This window comes from Ostrinia furnacalis, unplaced genomic scaffold (assembly GCF_004193835.3).
Source record: "Ostrinia furnacalis isolate ACB-3 unplaced genomic scaffold, ASM419383v2 OfSCF0322, whole genome shotgun sequence".
NCBI classification, from domain to species: domain Eukaryota; kingdom Metazoa; phylum Arthropoda; class Insecta; order Lepidoptera; family Crambidae; genus Ostrinia; species Ostrinia furnacalis.
In genome coordinates this window covers 796,848-818,463 of record NW_021130561.1, presented here as the reverse complement: position 1 = coordinate 818,463, position 21,616 = coordinate 796,848, and the positions used below count along the sequence as shown (strand labels likewise).

The 21,616-nt window shown below is 36.5% G+C and overlaps 1 protein-coding gene across 1 annotated transcript in view; it reads left to right on the top strand.

Moving 5' to 3' along the window:
- Positions 1–949: 949 nt before the first annotated feature.
- LOC114360398 (inositol 1,4,5-trisphosphate receptor-like) overlaps positions 950–21,616 on the top strand; it is a 61,867-nt gene continuing 41,200 nt past the window's right edge. The window contains exons 1-2 of the mRNA XM_028315116.1: positions 950–1,135; positions 21,284–21,404. Coding sequence (XP_028170917.1) covers positions 21,322–21,404 — 83 coding nt within the window. The 5' untranslated portion in view covers positions 950–1,135; positions 21,284–21,321. The remainder of the gene's footprint in view (positions 1,136–21,283; positions 21,405–21,616) is intronic.

Here is a 21,616-nt window from a genome sequence, read left to right as displayed (position 1 = left end):
TGATTAATTTATCGCTTTTACCGCGACTGTCGGTAATTATTCATAATAACCGGTTATTATTACTAATTTTCAATTTATCACATTAACCGTAACACAGACATAAACAAGGTTCATTAAAAAATCCAATTCTTTGTATACCTATTACAAATAAATAAATGGCTACGCCTAGGTGCCTGGTAGATTGTGAAGAGCAATATCATTCAGCAGTTAAATGTAACTTTAAAATTATTTAACTTCTTTAGAAAATAATAATTGCATACAAAATGTATAAAACTGTTTCTTTTCTAAATAAAATACTTTTTCTTCTTCTTATCTTTCAATGACATGACAAATCCATAATGACAAATTTTTGACAAAGTAAACCAAAATTTTAAGTCTGAAAATTTTAAATAAAATATAAACGAAATGGGCAATAGACATGTAACAAGAATTATTAATGATATGGAAGATCAAAATATAAGTTCAACTGGAGATAAAGAAAAAAGAAGACGGAAAAGATACTCTAGAAATGCAGCAACTGCAGCTTCAAACTCAAGGACCCGAAGAAAATCAAATTCTAGGTTTACAAAATCTACGAGAGATGAACTTCGAAGGCTTCGTTCGTTATTAGGAAAAGAATTACCAATTATTTTGGCATTTCTATCATCTGAATGTAATAATCCATACGACATTTACAAGAAATTACATCGAATCAAACGGTGTCACTCGGAGCATAACAACCTAAGACCTTGTGACTGTGCGCAACCTTGCAAACCGTGTCAAAGAGTAAATTCATATCCATGTGCAACGTACTGTCGTGAGTGTAGTAAAATGTCTGTAGATTTTCAACATCGGCAAAGTCGCAGTGTAGCAGTATGATAGTTGAACGTAGAATCTAAATATAATTTATTTCATTCATAAATAAAATTACCACCACATTCTGACGTTTGTTTTGAGGTAAACATAATTTAATTATGGCAACACTGACAGTGGCGCGCCTTCGTACGAGGTGAACGTGTTGCGTTCGTGTGTCATTGAAAATCAAAGTTTTCATGTTTTTTTGGAATTAACTCTTGAAATCCTTAAATAATCTCAAAAGTGACGTTTTTGTGATTATGTGTTATCATCTCATGTGCGGTGGAGGTACAAGATAAGGGTAAGATAACCGTATATAAACATTTGTTCGCTCAGTGTCGGAGCATGTTCATGAAAGGCCGATGGCTCTAAAAAGATTGTTTTATGCATTTCACAGTCACAGCATAAAATGCTGTGTCGATATTTGTCACCACGAGTATTGTTAACACCTTGGTTGGCGCCGGTAATAAATTATGCATTATTTACAGTTCCTCATATCCTGGTTCATGTTTTTATGTATATCTCTACTTTATGACGAATATACGCAATTCAGGAACATGCTAATAGTCCAGAACAAGTAACATTTTGATTTCTAAAAAATACCAATTGGAATCTTATTAGAATTCACCCGCAACGAAACTTAAAAATACAGACCTACCCTTTAAATAAAAAAATTACCCTGCTTGAATACCTACCTAAATAATGCCAAAATTTAGTGAAATTAGTGCTCCTAGTTTGTGCACTCTTTTAGGTAAAATAATGGAAGTATTAATTATTCTATGTAGCTACGTAAACTTAGGTTACAACTCAAAAAATTAAAACGTCATTAAAATACTAAAATATACATTTTAGCATACTAAAATGCGAATAAGCAGTATCTAGAAGATTACAGCTTTCTCAGACTTACTATGTTGTTTGTTTTGCTTCGGTTTCCAATAAGATAACAATGAGATAATCCTACAAGGACAATCCTAATTTGTTTATAAATAAGATTCTTGTCCAAATATTTACTTCCAGCAGCTATCTCAGACATTACACAGGTAATAAAACACTTTAGTGTTAGAAGAGGCAATTTTAAACCGTAAAATTTTCAATAAGTCGTATGAACAATGGTATAAATGAGTTAAAATATTCCAAAGTAGGCAGTCAGATTTGACAAAATTTTAATGACCGATTTACTTCTTAGAAATAAAAAAGTTGAAATAACAGATTAGAATTTGGTGAAACTAAACCCAACTAAAATTGAAGTTCTGAGCTTTAGAATCAAAAAATTACTATAATTATACATTTTTCCATCTAGCTATTGCTTCATTGTCTTTAAGTTTAAGCACTATACATACGGTGTAACGGTGGGGCAAGGGGTGCGAAGAATCCCCGGGGGATGCCAAGCTACCAACACCGATGACCTCTGGCCCTGGCAACCTTCAACGCTCGCACACTGCGTACAGACGTGAAGCTAGTGGAACTCGAGGAAGAATTGAGCAGGTTACGGTGGGATATCGTAGGATTATGTGAAGTCCGAAGAGAGGGGGAGGACACCATAATCCTCAAATCCGGAAACCTGCTCTATTTCCGGGAGGGCGACCAGCAGTCCCAGGGTGGTGTCGGGTTTATCGTCCACAAGTCCCTTATCAACAACGTGGTACAGATCGAGAGTGTTTCGGCGAGGGTAGCATACCTTATACTCAGAATCACCAAACGGTATTCGCTGAAGGTCATANTTATGTGCGGAAACGTCACAAAATCAGAATAAATTTTAATTTTTCCATCCCGCATCATAAAAACTAAAAAGTCAAAAGTAAAATTTAAATAGTAAATATTTTTCATAAGCTTTTGATGCTGTAAAAAGAATAAAATAAAACATAAATTCTTTCAAACCCATAAACTTATTACTTTACTCAATTTAAAGATTAAAAACTTGTCGCGGGATTTACTAGTGTAAAAAATACATTAATTACGTAACTTGATTTTGCTAAAAGTCTGATCTGAGAAAAAATCAAGTAGGTAAATTATACATTATTTCTTTATTATTATGTATGATGTACTGTCTTAGGTACGATACAACTACGGATTAAGATCGTTTAGTCGACGCAGCGTTGAAATTGTACAGATAAATGCAGTTTGCGCACTCACTACGCGACGTCAAGCAATAAAAACCTAGAATTCGAACGCCAACTTTTTGCTACAACGCTCTTAACTATTACAACTCAATATTAGAATGTAATTGGAATGTTTATGGGCATAAGCACACACAGCCAAATATCCGATGTTCGAGATGAACGTAACAATTGATTCCAATCGCTCGGAGCATGGTAATTGTTCTAACTGGCCGGCGCACCAGCATTTGCATCTTGGATACTAATTAATTGCTGCCAGCGTTAACAAGATGGACGGACAAGTTTGATGGGTGTATTGTTATGGAAAATGGTTTTAAGTTATATTTATTGAAATTAAACAATATAGGTAGGATAGCCCTTTAAAGAATAAAACTTATGCAAAGCAGTAATTGGTTTCCTATTAGATTTTATGATTGAGATCTTATATAGATATTTAGTGGATTTACAGCTGCTCTTTCCACAATTTAAAAAAAATATTTTTTTTACTAAATTGACCTTGAGTAATATAAAAATCCTAAGAATGCAGACTTACTTAAATAGATGTAAAAAAATTCAGACTATTCAAGGATATGTCCTAGTAGAGGTTACGAATAGGTAGCTAAGTATTAGGAAATGTTCAGTCTGAAATCTAAATCAATACTTTATTTACTTGCTAGGGTGTCTTCTATTAATTAATAAGCATTTTCAATTTGTTTACACCTGAGTTATTGCCTTCCTTGATTTCATTGTCTGACCTACCCACCAAAGCTAGGGGCCCCTTTTCAATCTTTTCAGATTTAATAACATTCAGTGTTAATAGATTTCCTTAAATAGCCAAACACATTGTATTGTTGTTATTTTTTACAGACTACCTACTACCTTAACAATAAAGGTCGCAGGTCGCAATAGATGATAAACCGCAGACTTGTAACCATTTTATTTTAAGTAGGCAAACTCAACCTGGTTGGGTTTTTATTGGCGGTCAAGCTGTTAGATCCTGGCTACACAGGAGTTGCAGCGGTGGGAACGAGAGGTGGGAATAGTCCCGTTTTAGGTAGGCAATAGATTAGCTAAATACACAGTTTTCTTGCAAAATAACACCTATTACGACTGCATAAGAGGCTGCAACTATAACATTATTTAACTAGTTTTTGCCTGCAGCCTCGCTTGAGTCAATTTCAGTTTGTCACAGAGACTCGCGCTCGTGACTCCCTTTCAAAAACCGGGATAAAAACTGGCTTAATTTTTTTCCCTGGGTTTCACTTTCTTTTTACCAAACATCAGTGCTAAAGCGTAAAAATCTGGTCGAGAATGCTTTAGTGCATTAAGTTCGCCTTAGTATGTACAAATTTATTTTGGCATAAAAGTTTAAATAAATAAATCAAAAGGAAAACACAGAGACAGACAATATTACGTGAGGAATTATGTGTGTTGGCTCTTCAATGAAAACTCGAGTCATCATTTAATTTTACTATAGGTAATATTTAACACAAACAGTTGTAGAAATGGGGGGCAGTCAGTTCAATTGATAACTAGGCGTACATACGCGGGCATTGTCTTGTTTACTCTATTCCTTTTATTTAGGCAGACGTCCGTAGCCACTAAATAAGCGGTAGTAGATTAGTCGTATGGGTTGCCTGAAAAAAAAATGCCAATGCATCCAGCTGTGTCTGGCAGAAAAGCAAAAACACTTATAATTTTTCCGCGAGCAAACAGAAAGTCCCAATTTTTCTGTTAACCCCCAGCTAAGCAAATATGCTTGGGTTATCGATGTCGGAGTTCGGATGATCCGACACTGACACCGTTACCGCTTTCCCTAGAAAAGGGCGTGAAAAATTTGCACTACGAAACCATGTTTCCCCCTTATTAATTAATAGGTATATCATAACGAGACTATTCTCACTTCTCGTTCCCACCGCTGCAAACTCCTGAGTAGCCAGGAACTACAGTTTGACCGACAATAAAAACCCAACCACGACACGACACAGGTCACGTATGTTTCTCGGGGGAATAATAAACTGCCATTGGCCCCGCAATGAAATTAATCAGAAGAACATAGGAGTTCGAGTACTTTATCCCAATAAAAACGCAACCAATGAAGGGTCACGTTTGTTTCCAAACTGTCATCGGACCCGCAACGAAATTATGAAGAACATAGGAGTTCCTAGTTAATCATAATAAAAAACTGTCTAAACGTTCCGCTATTCTAGTGGCCTGCAAGCTATTAGTTTATACGGCGTTTTTACGAGCGGACAAGCGCCGGCAGCAGGCTTAAAGCATGCCAATCACGATGTGATGGCACATGCCACACGCTCCGAAAGTGCTTTGTAGGTGTTTTTCTGTTCCATGGTCCTAGTTTCGGAAATTCCAGAAAATCCCAGTATAGAAAAAAATACGATAGGATTTTTTAAAAGGATGTCTCTTGGAGTGTCTGTTTCAAAAACCAAATTTTGTTTACCTTTTAGATTCTTCAAACTATTCGATATAACACGACACTCAAAGAGAAAAAAAAGCACCAAATATTCTCACAAAAGTACTAAAATGACTGGTAAATTTTCAGAGGGCGATGTTATCGCCATTCCAACAAAACCTTGAATAAATGAAAGATGTCTTTATCAGATTTGTCCCTTAAATTCGGGAACATTTTCTGAAGCCTTTTCAACTACTCTAAGATTAGGACCCTTTAACTTTTCCTATTGCGCCGAAGGGAATTGTCGGAGCAAAATAAACTGCCTAAGATTTACGTACTGACAAAATGATGTGAGATAGGTAGAATATTTTAGGGATTTACCCTTCTAAAGCTTCATATTATCTTTCTAAAGCTCTAATCGGCATATTGTGTGATAAAATAGGTATAACAGATGAAATTCGATGCACCTGCTGTTCAAAGCGCACCAGTTAATGCAGCATCCCGCTTCTAAGTCCTGTTCCTCATGCAGTTTTGGGATCATTTCCACATTGATTTTCCAGAAAAAACACTGTCCGTGTACGAATAGATAATTTATAGCCGTATATTTTATTCATACTATTGCTCTTGCCAAACCATCTTTTACCGTGTGTCCATAACTTATGTTATTTGATTAACTATGGTCAAGGCTGCAGCGGGCTAGCAACAGAATTGTATTTTAGTGTGGCGCGACAGCCACTATCAATACATCGTCAACTTCATCCCATAATAAGAAATTAAGACGACAATAATCATCCCCGATTTCGCCCTTCAAGCTTTTTCTGATAAAAGGACATTCTGGTTCATACAATCTACCTATCTGTAATAAAAAATCTTTGAAGACATTAAACCGAGGCAATGAAGATCGTTGTCCGTTGGCACTTATTGTTTATCTTTCTAGTAGCTCGTGGCAATAAATGGCTTTATTTATTGTTACATTAAGACCATTCCCCAGTTTGTAATTGTAGACGGGGGCAGCGATCCAAGTCGGCGCACACATTCAGTTCCCGAGAGATACACGCACCTGTTCCGAAGCCATGTGATGTACAGCACATAAAACTAAACATTGTTTGTAGCATCTTATGTAAGTTGTAATAGGGGCGATTTTTCGGCAGGTTACCTAGTAGGTATTATGCTGTCGATTGTACGTAACTCGTTGAAATTGCTTTCTTTGATTTATTTAAAGGACTAGTAAATGTCACGTAGGTAGGTAAAATAGGCACGTAGCTTTAGCTTGCTTGATTGACAAATGATGAAACTGAAAAGTTTTGGTTCCACAGAATAATGGATTATGTCCTTCTATTTTATTTAAACAAGAAAATTATAAGGAAACTAGCTTTTGTCTGCTGCTTCACCCGCGTGAATTTTAGTTTGTCACCGGTCGTCATAAATTATACCCTACTAGCTGACCCGGCGAACTTTGTTCCGCCTTAAATTTTGGGACACGTTGTATAGATATGTTAGTCTGGGTTATACACAATAATACTGTCAAGTTTCATCAAAATCCGTTCAGTAGTCTTTACGTGAAAGAGTAACAAACATCCACACAAACTTTCGCATTTATAATGGAAAGAAAAAGTATCTTGTTCCCTTCAGAAAATACAAAAAAAACTCAGCTACTACTCACTTGGTTTTGTCTCTTTGTAATCAACCATTCAGCTATGATCCTTTATTTACGAGAGAACTTCTACATAGTACATTATACCTAGTTCATTAGTATTCCTCCCCTGTTCCCCAAAAAGACAATATTTTATGTAATCCCACAGTTTCTTCCTAATAAGTAGGTCCACCAATTACACCCGGGAAATGTTGTCAAAGATCCAATCTCTCGATCATGATTAGTGCCGTCGCCGGTTGAATACCAACGACGAGCGAGGTTTAGTGCCCGACAATAGTAGTTTGCTATGAATACGGCGCCCGTAGTGATAGAGCGATCGTGGATTTGCTTTTTTTACCCAAATATTTTATGATTGTTTTTAATGTCGTCTTTATGAGCTTTTGACTGATCGAAATTCCCCTTTGCTATAAATGTACGCCTAAGTTTAGTTGCAAAGATACTATAGTCTAGTCTAAACCAACTACTGCTGTTTCCATTTTATACTCGTAAGACGCCACAGCTTAAATAGAAGGTATTCCTTTATTTCTTTTATTCATTAAATAATCGAGCATTCCCTTCATATCAACAGTGTTTTAAGTACCTATTGCTGGGTTTTTATTTTTTGTAGCGATAAGACTGCCTAAATATTGCCATTCTTACTTTTTGTGGCGTGTAATAAATAGTATCACTCCCTTTCAGTATTCCGGTTTCATTCCCTGAATAATGAAATTCCCCCGTAGCTCAGTTTTATTGTATTTCATAGATACCCCGCCCACAAGTTTCCAGCCTTTGTGTAATATTTTCGGCACGAAACGAAATAAAAGAAAATAATGATCGATACAGCGATCGGCATATACATTTGGCTCGAGAGCAGCAGAGTTGTGAGCCGAAATTAAATGGCTGCTTACTACAAGTAACAGGCAATGTAATGGATCATTCTATCGAATACATTTTACACATTGTGCCACTGGAGCATAAATTATTATTATAGCCATATACTTTAGATTGGAAGATGGATCGGGTTTGCTTTGAGTATGTTGTAAAATAAATTGTTATGGCCCATATCCGTAGTTAGCTGGATTGGAAACAGCTGATTAACTAGTTTAACTTGTAGTTTAACTAGACTGGGCCTGCGTGTTGGCGGATTAGCAGGCGCAATAAAAACTAATTGTCTTAGCCGCTGTAAATGGTTATGCTTGTCATGTGTCTGCAAAAACTCTTGGGGACTTTAAGTGTTCGATACGAAACATTGTGTTTCTTCGTTGCCACTAGTGCCATTAACAGTTTGGGACACCTACGATTTCTATGGGAATTGAATTCTCTGAATGCCTGATGGTAGTCCTTACGACAACTATAATAGTGACGTTTCTCTTGCCGCTGTTTCTTTTCAGCACTGGCCCACGTTGTACTAAAACAGTGGCAGTGTTAAAATTATCATCATCATCATCATCATTTGAACATCCACTGCTAGATTGATTTGAGGCTCTCAACCTCATCAACTCCGGAATCAGATTTTTATCAACATCAATTGGTTCTTGCTACTAAATTAAAATCATGCACGACACGTTGGTATATCTAGAAACTAGGCCTATAAGACCAGACAACCGTCAATCAAATAAAATATAAAAGACATAAAAAGGGTTGCGATTGCGACCGTCTTATAACAAGCAAACGACGTAGTCAACGCACCATCATCAAAGAAAAGGCAATCCCAACCCTGCAAAAAATACCCGTAACAATGCCGGCACGAAAACTAACCCTTTAGGAGCTCGGGCTTCCTTTTGGGTCGGCTAAATGACGCGGTTTGACGTCGAGGTAAGGGCTGTCAACTTTGGTGTTATATTTTTTAGATAATTTCAGTTTCTTTTCAGCCAAATGACATCCACATTGACGGAATTCCCGCATCCAGGTGCTCTCCAGATAGTGGGTTATTTTTAGCAGTGTTTTCTAATGTAGTCTTAGGTCGTATTGGCGTCTGACCTACAGACAATGGTCTACGTATCTAATTCTAACACAAAAGTGCAACTAAACACAATATTTCCCGATTTATAGCATATTAGGTAATTTCTGTATCATCTTCACCATATTCTTAGCATCTTCTGTACGAAATCTCGTTCTTTGAACTTTATATCAGGTATGGATGTGAGATTCATTCTGGTCATCTATTTATAATCGTGCTACATAATTTATTACCCTAGATATATGCTTATCGTGCCATGTTATCATCTCTGTCTGTGCTAAATGGCAGTTTATTATTGTATTCTAGTCTCGTTGGTTTCTAGACATTTAATTAAGTCCGATATCTTAATTAACTGCAAAAGTTTATTTATTATCAACTTATGACTCATTTTGAATCTATCTTCAGTTTTTATCATTGACCATTCGTCGATGAGATGGCCGGTAGCTGATACATTTCTGGTGTACCCATTTATATAACTACCTTATTTATTATTTACTAGCTTTCCGCCCGCGGCTTCGCCCGCGTGGAATTTTGTCTGTCACAGAAAAACTTTATCGCGCGCGTCCCTGTTTCAAAAACCGGGATAAAAACTATCCTATGTTCTTTCCCGGGACTCAAACTATCTCTATGCCAAATTTCATCAAAATCGGTTGCGAGGTTTAAGCGGGAAAGCGTAACAGACAGACAGACAGACAGACAGACAGACAGACAGACAGAGTTACTTTCGAATTTATAATATTAGTTGGGATTCGTGAACTTTTATAGGTTTCTTGTTAAACATGGATTCTCTGTCTTTTTAAATTAAAACTTCGTCAGCAATATTTCTTCATTTAATTGTGTTCCGACAGAGTTAAGATAGCCAGTTCCTCTGTGGTTGAATATTCCAGGTAAAGCTCGCTTCCACCTTCGGCTTGATCCTCACTTTCCATCAGGTGAGAATATGATGAAATACCGGCCAAGAGCTTCCCCGTTGTGGAAAAAAAATGCATATTCATGATGTCATGATTTTGAAAATCTTTCATCATATTCCCGAGTTCCTGACTATTTGACCTGAGTAATTTACCATTCAAAGATAACTTTAATATTTATCCCACTACTAAGCTTACCTTTACAATCCAATATTAAACTATGCCAATACCTAGACATGTCTAACCCATATCCTATGCATACTTGCGTGTTCACCTCAAGGGCCCTCTGTCAGCCCTTCGCTCTTCCTATAAACGTAGGGCGCAGGGTTGTCACTGCCCTCCTTTCGCATCGTTCCCCAATTTGCCCTAGTTTTAGCCCACTTGGGAGTAGTATGTTACGGAACTGTAATGGGAAGGTCATATTGATCAGATTGTGTGAAATTGTTGATGGCCCCTTTGATGGTTAATAAAGACTGTTGTCGGAAGAAAGGATTTTATACCTAAAGAGTAAAGAGGTATAAAATCCTTTCTAAAGTCAATACATTCGGAAAGGTTTGCCTTTTCGTTTATGAGGCATAGAACTGTTCTATCTGAATTCGGTAATTTCTCACGAAAATATAACTAAAAGAAAATGTTTTTCCTGGTTGGAATAGGTCCTGCACATGACGTGTTATTATTACGAAATCACCTCTTGAAAGCTTCCGATTTAGCAAGTTTGTATAGAATCTTTTTCCTTCCATCCGCCATTTAAATTCAAATGAACCTTTTTTCTCGCTAAATTCAATTTAGCAGCCCTAAGACCTTACCTGCGTCCCATTTTAAGGGTACTTAGCCAAATTGCTATTGAAGTACCCGCTGAAATCATTTTAATCTATGCCGCGCCCGCGTTTGTAATATTGGCATGGATACTACCCACATCCCTGAGGGCTGACCATGCATTAATATTTAATTAAACTGGCATTAGGCCTACTTAGCGAAATAATGCCATGGAATTTTGATGGTGGTTCAGCATGGAAACATAAAAGTGAAGGGATATAGCAATTTTTGTAGTATTTTTACTAAAAGCTTTGGAGTAATAATTACTTAACCTGTAACCAGTCGATATTATGAAAGTTTGGATCAATTTGACTGACAGGAAAAGAAGTAAAATTATTTTTAAAACATGTATTACTTATGCTGTAGGAAACTGGCGGAATACCTATAAAATAATGAAGAAATATCTGAAACCATTTGATGTTTCAAACTGTTTTAAGATTTTACATAAACCAATTATTGTTATTGGCTAATCAGGGGCCAAGTTTCCAGAAGATAAAAGAGAAACCTTCCTAAACTAAATTCACCCACAATTTGCTCGGCCGCGATGATACATGTTTCTCAGATCATTACCAGCTCACTGTAAGAATAATAAACTGCTGGCGCAATGGAAGAAAACTCAGTAGGAGTGCTTCTAATCAGAGACTTAAGTACGAAGTTACTTTTTTGCCAAATGTTATTCATGGTGCTAGGATAAACGGTCTTATACTTTAAACTGGATTCCAAATTCGATGAAAAAGAACTTGTCCGTGATTTAAGCAAGTAAAGCAACACGCAGAGCTTAGTAAATCCGGCAGACACAATGACCATAGCAATACTCACTCAAGCCTCAGTCTTTATAAGACTCTTGGCGCCCAACATGGCACAATCAGACCAATAACTTAACGTCACTTATTAACCTACATCTTTTACTATGATTCGTTTGAATCATATACCTACTATACCCCAAGTAAACTGAGCCAATTAGGTACAGTATTTTTTCAATTGAACTCTGGATCGAGAATGTCCCAAGCATAAAAAATTTAGCCCTGTATCGAAAAGCCCCTATGCTCCATCTTACATTTGGCCTATTGGTCAATACCCAGCCACTGGTCTTAAGACACCGTTAGAGTGAGTCTACTTCACCTATCCCAGCTAGTTTCAGACAAGACTCCTCCATGCATCATTCACGCGAACTGACAAACAAAAAACGTTCCAAAGCTCAGTGCTTTGTACCCTGTCCCTTGGGCGAAATGTGGAAACGGCGGCTTCAGTTTCCCATTTGTTTTGCGCTCTAATTACTGGGGCTAATTACAGAAAGTGCTTTAGTTTTAGTTGTATTTTTTTTGTATTCGGCACTTTTTGAGTTTTTGGTTAAAGTACCTACTAATGTGCTCACAGTTGATTTAACTTCGGAAGTTGTTTTAGTTGTATTGCTACACGTATTTGTGTTAATTATGTTTTTGCTACTCTTATGTTTTAGGCAGTTTCGTGTGGAATAGGAAAAAGTTTGTGACAGTGCTCTAGTTACTAATTAGTAACGTCTATTATTTAGGAGTCTGGTACGATTTGGTTCTTTCTTCGATTCTGGTTCGATACGATACATTTTCGAAGTAAGTAATCGCCATCGAAACTTTCTTCATCGCCATAGATCTACATCTGATTCCAAAATGAAATCAAACAACGAATTAAATAAAACCCTCCATTTTGTCAGTCTTCGTCTTATCCCAAAAATAAATAGCAGTTTTCTGAAATAGCAGTCTGTGTCTTTCTTAAGCTGCGGGTAGAATTTCAACAATTTCCTAAACAAATAATTGATCCAATTTTCTCGCTTGTGTGTGCCAGTGTACCACTGAACTTGATTAAGTTTTGTGTTTCAAAAGTATTTGATGTTATTGAAATACCATTTAATTTTGTAAAGCCATTTGTGCTGTTTTTCATGTTATGCGGATAACAGATTGTCTCTCTAATAAGATAAATTTTAAATAAGTCATACTAAACTTGGGCAGGATCATACCTAGATGATAAGTTATTTTATTAAACAAACATTGTTCTATTGTACACGTTTTGATTGAGGATAACTTACATAAATAAAATGCACGTTAAAATTTACAGGAAAACTTACTAATTAAACTTCTCGTTATCAGAATTTTTACCACTTTTATCAAAGCTGTGTCACACCACACATAAGCTATAGAATTATAACAATTGAATTAAACTGCCATGGTACCATATTATGTTACGAACTTACGAATGATTATTTAAATTATTTTCAATATTTTGTGTAATATAATTTATCATGTCGTGTCTCTGATGGTTTGAGGCAAGGAAATATCGCAGAAACTAATATGCTTTAGTAAATGGGTCTCTACTCTCTCTTGAATCAATTTCAACAAGTTATGAAAACAATACCGTTACCGTGTAATTTGCACTTGACCGATTTTTTATTTTTACAATTCTAAAAAAATTAATGCAGCCTCTCATGATCCAGGTCAGTTGACTCTCCAAAGGCTATCACGGTCCGCAGCCCTCCAAATATAGGCCGGTCCCCCACAGACGCCTGATTAGACAACACGCACCCACGTATTGATTGCCTTTTATCTACCGTGGAAAATGCTAGTCTAAGATAATATTTATTGCCTAATGGCCGGCTCGTGTCGCCACGCTCGAAAAAGTGAAATTACAAACTACTACACCCTAACTTTCGCCGAAAATAGTGTGCCCCTGAAACTACGTTGCGTGTGGTTGCTTCTAATCGATACGAATTTGACCATTTCTAAGTAATCAGTGAACGCTGTGAATACAAAACTCCAATTTTATGTACCTATGTAAATTCATAATTATTGACATTGCATCGATGTGCATTAATTATTTGGCCCGACCTAATCAAGTTTTGGTATTCAGAAGTTTTCAAGTGACTTAAGCTCTTTTTAAATCTAATTACCTTATTAAAATTACGTTGTACTCTCCGGGTAAATTGCCATTTTGTGGGAAGATGCGTCTAATTTAGGGAAACACAATAACTGTCAAAAAGTTTTATTAAAAACACCCAACCCTGTAGCGTGCGGGAAGGGCATAACATTCTCAAGTTTGAAGGCAAAGTGAACCGTATAGTGTTGGTGGTAGAATGGGGATTCCCATTGTCTGATTCCGGGAGGGCGAGGGAAAGAGGTTCAGATGGTATGCGAAAGGCGCAAGCTATGTTTCTGCGCTGTGTTGCTGTTCGCCCTGGTCGTGTGTTACTTGTTCTTGGACGTACGCCGTGCGTGGTATAAGCTGATCCTGCACCTGTTTTACTTCGTGTGTGATATGCTGAAGCTGCTGATGAAACTCGTCGAGTTGTATTGAAGATGATTTGATATTGGTGCGAGGTGAGTTGCGGAAACCGGCGTTAGTTATTTATTTCGTTTTCATTGTATTGTGTTGTGAGTTGAAAATATGTTTTCTGTTTCTATTTTTAATGCAGAAAATGCACAATTAAAATTCTCTTATTGAAACTCATTTAAAATGTAATTACTTAGTACAAAACAACGCAAAAAGATGTCACTAAAAATAAAATCATAAGGTGCATTACCCGTAACTTCCGCCTTTTGTTTTTTACTTATGCCTTAACTTCTGCCTGCGGCTTCACCCTCGTGGATTTTGGTGTTCCACATATTATTATTTTATGCGTGTCTTGTAATGACATACAACCAATACATATTAACTCTTATTTCTTCCCAATAATTATAATATGAATTACATTTTTCACCTACCTTTTGTAATCTACTTCACCCACGTCTCCTCTATGAAAATTTGAAATTTTCCACATTACTAAAAGCGTAAAAACGTAACAAGTAATTTATTTCTAGCAGAGACCCAGCACTTGTAAGTCTACTCACACAAATAACCGTGACTATAATGTAGTTATTACGAGTATTATTAGAATGGCAAAAAGTCTCAAGTAGTGTATATCTGGCTAATGTTCCTAAAGTGATATCATACTGGCTGTGTTTTGTCCAAATTACCTCATTACTGCATTTTATGGTCGTCTTACTTATGTAATAAACAGTAAGCCATAAATAAGGTACCTACAGATCTTTGTGCAAGACCAAAAATTATGAGCAACGCCGAATGCTCAATAGTTTATTTGCAAAAGCAATTAAATTATTTTCATTAGACTTTTGACGTGAGTTACTCTCGATTGTTGGTCTATGGGCCCAAATGCCATTCAAATAAATAAGTAAACAGTAGGTAGGTATGCAACTTGACCTTCCTTGTTTTGCTCTCGTTATATGGCAACAGCTCTCAGGGGGTTCCCAGCTGGTTCCGGTATATCCAAATGTTGCTAACGAATGGCAAAATACATTGACACTATTAACATTCAGTCTTGGCACAAATACACAAACAGAACTTTATAGTTACATAATTTCCTTTCGAGCTCAACTGAAAAATTATACACAAGCCTCGACTACAAGAATCTATCACCAGAGACATAAATACTCTACGAGCTTTTGAGCGCTGAAGCTTTTGCTTGACGAGTAGAGTTCGAGTTCTCTGACTTTTTGAGCCTTAGGTACTTATTGGTGTTTGTATTGTGTATCTCTCAATATTCAACAAACGGAGTCTTTCGAATGAACGAGCTTTAGGTCAAGTTTTCATGTTCAGATTTTCAAAATGGCTGCATATTAAGATGTACATGATTTGGGCTTGAATCTCTACGAGAGTCTGATAACTGAAAGCACCTGTGACATTGTTTTTCCTTGATGGCAATGCTTCCCTGTATTCCCTTTTGATTTGAGTACTTGTTAATTAAAGCATAAAGTTGCCTAATAAGGTATTCATTCCACCAACCATAAGATCCGCGAATTGTGAGGCAAGCCGCGAAATTATGTGCACACGGCAAATCCACATCAGACTATGCGAGTACATTTTTGTTGCAACATCGCCCCTATTACAACTGTATAGTATACCTCTGATGATAGTCATAGTTATATGATTTGTACAGTCAGCGTCAAAAAGTTCGTGACACTCAAAGTAGCCAAAAAGTTCGCAACACGTCTTTGTTACAATTGGAATAAGGTGTGTTGTTAACTTTTTGTCCACTTTGGGCGTCACAATTCACAAACTATTTGACGCTGACTGTACATATTTCGCTATCTGTGCAAACAATAGAGCATTAACTAAAACTAATATTCGAATCGTGTTTGGTGTTTAGCCCAGGGTTGCCAACTCTACGTATTTTTACGTAGATCTACGTATTTTAAGCCTTCCTTGCAAACCTACGAACTTTAGTCCCAGAATCTACGTATTTTCTATCAAATTTGCAAAATAGGCTGAATGGGCATCGTTTCCTTTACTTTCGCGAAAAAGTTCGATCATGGTTCCGATCACGGTTATTTGGCATGGNCTTTTGTTTTTTAATACTACTACGCTGAATATTGTGTGCGGATTGGGTTGTCGTACAGGGGTACTACATGGTAAAATAAATCTCTTCGGCGAAAACAGGATAATTTAGATCGAACTTCACTTGGTAAGTTCGTTTGATCATTCAAATATCACTAGGAAATGAAAAGCCATTCATTAAACTTATTCATTAATTATAGAAGCCAAATATACTAAGTTGACAAGAAAATCCGGCTGACATATTATTTTCCTTAATTACAGCACTGACAGTCTGACACATTTAATTTTTGGGACCTTTTAATTACGGTTTCTCCCAATACCTGTACAAAATTAAAATATAATTCTTGTTTCACCCGGATTTCGTCAACCGATTACAGTGGATTGAAATGATGTGCAAGTAATTTATTTATTATCGGCTACCTCAGAATTGTGGGATTGGATTAAAATTTAATTAAATATTCCCATCTTGTTATTCAGCTGTGGTTTTAAATTTACACCTTCCTTTAAATAATTTCGTTCAACACTAGTGTTGGTCTGGTGGTCGATGACAATATTCTACGGTTAATGTTTAAAGCATGACTGGAATGATTCGCATAATTTCGTAATATAGGCGGATTAAAAGTAATACTTGATCTAAAGCTAATTGATTCGATCCAAAAGGTTTAGGTAATTATTCTTTCATGTGAATTATGACAATTGAGTTTCCTGGTGTGAAACTTGATGAACCCCATGACTCAATCAGACCGCCTTAACGTGCCCTCTGAATCACGAATCATATTTCTTTTCCTGATATTCAGGATGATTCAAGCCTGCAACGTATTAACCAAATTGAGAACAAATACAAGAAAACAATTAATGAAGCATAAACTGCATGGAATGATTGAGTACCTTAAGCACAGATTTAGCACCATTGAGTACCATTAGCGATTTAGAAAACGCAGCAAATAAATTACATTAATATTATTTTTATTTATTTATTTAAAGGCACAACTACAGAATGTATGTTATTGCAGCTCCTGATTAACTCACTGCTCTTCTTCCCAAACATTACAATTTGTGTCCAACGTATTTGACGTTTTGTATAAAACTTTACAAAGTTTCGTTGGAAAAGAACTCTAAGGCTGGGTTGCACCATCTTACTTTAACTGTGACAAACGTCAAAAAGCTGTCAAAATCCATAAAAAAAGCACCGGTTATCGTCAAAGTTACGGTCAAATTTGAGTGGTGCAACCCAGCCTAAGAACAAAGTTTCAGATAAAATTCAATTCTACTGCTACTGATTTCAGTATTATTTTGTAAGTACTTTAATACATTAAGTACATTTTCCAAACTGAATATCTTCACAAATAAGTAATTACTCAACAAGCAATTAGGTAGTATGACAATAAAATTCCCCAATATTACAGGGTTGCCAACTCTACGTATTTTTACGTAGATCTACGTATTTTAAGCCTTCCTTGCAAACCTACGAACTTTAGTCCCAGAATCTACGCATTTTCTATCAAATTTGCAAAATATGCTGAATGGACATCGTTTCCTTTACTTACGCGAAAAAGTTCGATCATGGTTCCGATCACGGTTGTTATTTTGACTTTTCCCCATAGAAAAAATGCTGTACAGCGCCCCCTGTAAATGTCACTGACACTATAAAAATATGTCGAACTAAGATTGTGCTAAGATTTCGAAGGTGTTGTTTTATTTCGATATTTTTCAACTTCCTTCCTTCTTTCCAACAAATATAATTATGTATAAATTTAATTTGTCTGAAAATGATACACAATAAAAGTGTACTTTACTACTTTTAGGGTAATATAAATTGTCGTTTTATTACTTTTACCTACCCCTACTCTCTTCATTTCACTCAGAAAAAAAAGTACGTAGATCTACGTATTTTTTATATGGAAATTGTACCATTTCTACGTAATTTTCTAATCTGTCCTACGACTTTTTTAAAATCCGAGTTGGCAACACTGGTTTAGCCGTCGGCCGTAGACTCTGATGGACAGAATCTTTATGAGAAATAGTTATTGATGGGATCAATATATTGTAATCACGCTGACAAGTTTTGTCAGCATTTCATCAACACAGCCATATTTCTTTCGTAGGACATTGATCATTAGGTCGTAACAGGTCGTAATGATTTCGACACCATATCGTAAATCTTTCTTTCTAGTTTCTGTATTTTTACTGTATTTTTTTTGTAAGACCCTTTGATAAAGATGGTGACTAAACTATTCATCGAAATTAGACTGTGAACTATTTTAACAACGCAGAGTAGCTAAGTTACATTAAACTTAATTGTGACCGCGGCTTTGCCCGCTTAAATTTCAGTCTTGACCTAGAAGTTTTAACGCTTTCTGCTATTTCTTGCTCTATAAAATTAAGTCCGCCAAATCGTTCAAGCTCTCCTTATTATTGACCAAATGATGCATGAGTAAACTGATCTCGTTAATCTCAAGCTACTCATTTTATTAATAAATTCTACTGCTATTATTACCTGTAAAATATAAATGAGTAAAATATTCACATCGCCGTTGGTTAGTGGCTGCCCAAACAAACATCCGTACGGGCAGTTAATTAAGACTCGATATGAGCTTATCTCATCACGACCACAGTAGATATATGAGCTATTTATCTACTGTGTCACGACCGCTTGTGGCCAAAACTTATGTATGCTTCAGCCACACTACGCGCTTCGACGAAGTACTGAAGTTAGCCGAGTAGGGTACGGGACTATTCCCACCACTCTTGTCCACCGCTGCAACTCCTACTGTGTAGCCATGATCCTAATCTGCATCTCATCTGATGGAAAATGCTGAAGGTGGAAGCTAGCTTCACCTAGAATCCTCAACCACAAAGGAACTGGCTATCTTACTTCCTACTGCGTGAACACAACAATTCTGTTAAGATTGTTGTTATGTTGTGAAGTGCGTACTTAATTCAACATAATTAAATTAAATTATATTGTAACTGTATGTTTCCCAAAAAGTAAATAAGTAAATGATAGTTTAAAAAAATATTATAAGTGCGTACTTCTTTTAACTTCGGCCAACTTTGCAAGTAGTGTAGCTGGGGTATTTAGTAGTTTTGCTGCTGTAATGTGTTTACATTAACAACCGATGATGATGAATATTGCTACATGTGTGAGCCGAAACAGACTTCATGAGCTTCCTATTAATTCGACATGTTAACCCATTAATGTCCACTGCAGAAGCAGTTAATGGGCAGTTTGGATCATTGGTTGGGCATGAGAACTAATTAGTGTTTTGTTTTATTGATTGTTTTCATCCTTTAACAAATTGGACGGTCGTGCGAACTTATTTGTGTGTTTACGTTTACTTGGGGGAGGCCTTTGTCCAGCAGTGGACGTCATTTGGCTGAAACGAACTTTTATATGCATTTTAACACGCGAAGAAGCAAGTATTTATGATAATCTTGATGGAAAATTTTTGGATAACTTAAAAAATACATATTACTACCCAACTATCATATGTGCCTAACGAGCCTAACGTAAGCCCCAATTGGGTATGTACTTGACTTTCAACGATCACTAACTAGTAACTACCTACAATAGATGCTGTATAATGGCTAGCATCCCGATTGCATTTGTTGAGGTATGACTGTAAGCATTTGTGTGCAAAAATGAAATGGTATGGATTTAGATAGGACACCTTGTTGTTTTTGTATTTGTAGGATGTTGTTTTTTAGTGTACAAAAGAGATAGATCTCGTGACTGGCTAGAGTTGTATAGCTATGCCTAATCCCTAGATTTACTACGAGTATATCAAAGTTACATTGCAAAAGTTTTCTTTTAAAAAAAATTCCAGTTTGACATCAAAACTCCCGACAATTTTTTCTTCGGGCCCGAAATTTTACACTAGATCTAGCATCAATAATACTATTAACATCCACCGGGAGGGAACTATGGCGTCTGCATATTTTATAAGGTCGTCTGTCAACATATACTCCGCATTAGCTTCTGCTAATAAGTAATTCCTTTGACGAACAAATTACTCGAATATTCACGTAATAGTTAGTAATAGTAATGATGAAATTTAAATGACTACGTATGAGAGATTATTGGGATTCAGGTGAAATGCTAACAGCTAGGGACTGGAATTCGCTGCCTTTAGAACACTTTAATCTGGGTCTACTCAAGGCGAGAATGAATAGGTACTATCCTAAACTGCATCTCATACATCAGATGCGATTCCGGTCAAATACCTGCCTGATTCTGCATAAAAAAAAGAAGACAAGTCTTGAGTTTTGAGGCGGTTGTATTGTCTTGAAACAGCAAGAAAAGGAGTTTGTTTTTAAAAAATGGCAAAAATTATAGGAGAGTATAATCAAATATCGCTTACTACACTATTCCTGAAAGTTACTTAACCTTTGTTTATCACCTGTCATCCGCTTTGCAATGGAGGGAAGTCGAACCTTAACTTCGAACTCCTATGATTTTCTGATTAATTTCTTTGCGGGTCCAATGAAAGTTTAAATTTCCCCCGGGACAACTTGATCTTCACTGGTTGGGTTTTTATTGGCGGTCAAGCTGTAGATTCTGGCTATACAGGAGTTGCAGCGGTGGGAACGAGAGGTGGGAATAGTCCCGTACATCATTCCTGAACTATTTTTTCAGAACGTTTTGTAATAACAAGCTTCCAATCGGATAAATCTCACACTGTTTAAAAATGTATTGCGCTGATTCGCGCCATTGTTTATTTATTGTTCCCGCGTGAATGGATGCGTCATCGAATTAAGTATTTCGCAGTACGAACCATGTTCTAAGAACTTTGTTCTTTCGTGTGATAATAATTGTTAATATTCGTGACGTCAAACCATGAGTTAAGAGTCTAACTTCAGAGAAAAGAATAAAAAAGTAGGTATTTCGATTGGATAAAAGCAGGCCGCAACCAACCAGGCCTATGTTCAGCAGTGGACGTCCTGCTGATGATGATGATGATGTCGATTGATGGTTCAACATTTTGACATGTTCTTAAATGATAGGACCAGCGCCGTCTGTATTCACCTATTTACATGTAAAGCTTATGCCATCTTTTAGGACACAAATGGCTTGGTTAAATTTACGTAAAATTAGATGATATGATATAGGGAGGTTCGTTTGCTCAATCTTTTCAGGCAAATGACGTTCACTGCTGGATAAAGGCCTCCCCAAAGATTTCTACAACGACCGATTCTGCGCTGCCCGCATCTTTACTTAGGGAGGTACTTACCAAGTAAATAAAGTTATTTTAATTTTGTCAACAGGTGTTGGTGCATGGTGGGGGTAAGGAGAAGGTGCGAAGATGGGGGACAGTTTTCTGCATCAAGGGGACATAGTCTCCCTTCATGCAGAGGGCACAGTCTCAGGATTCCTGAGTACTTTGGGGTAAGAAATTTTCTACATTATGGCAGAAGTAAACAAAAATATTGTTCCCGCCGTAACACCAAATTTAAAGTGCCTTCGTTTAAAGTAGAAAGAAAGTAATTATCACAGAGCAAATGTAATAAAAAGCACATAAAAAACAATCGCGCAAAAACATGAAGAAATAATAAATACTGAACATTGGTGTCATATATTGTATGCCATAATACAAGCTC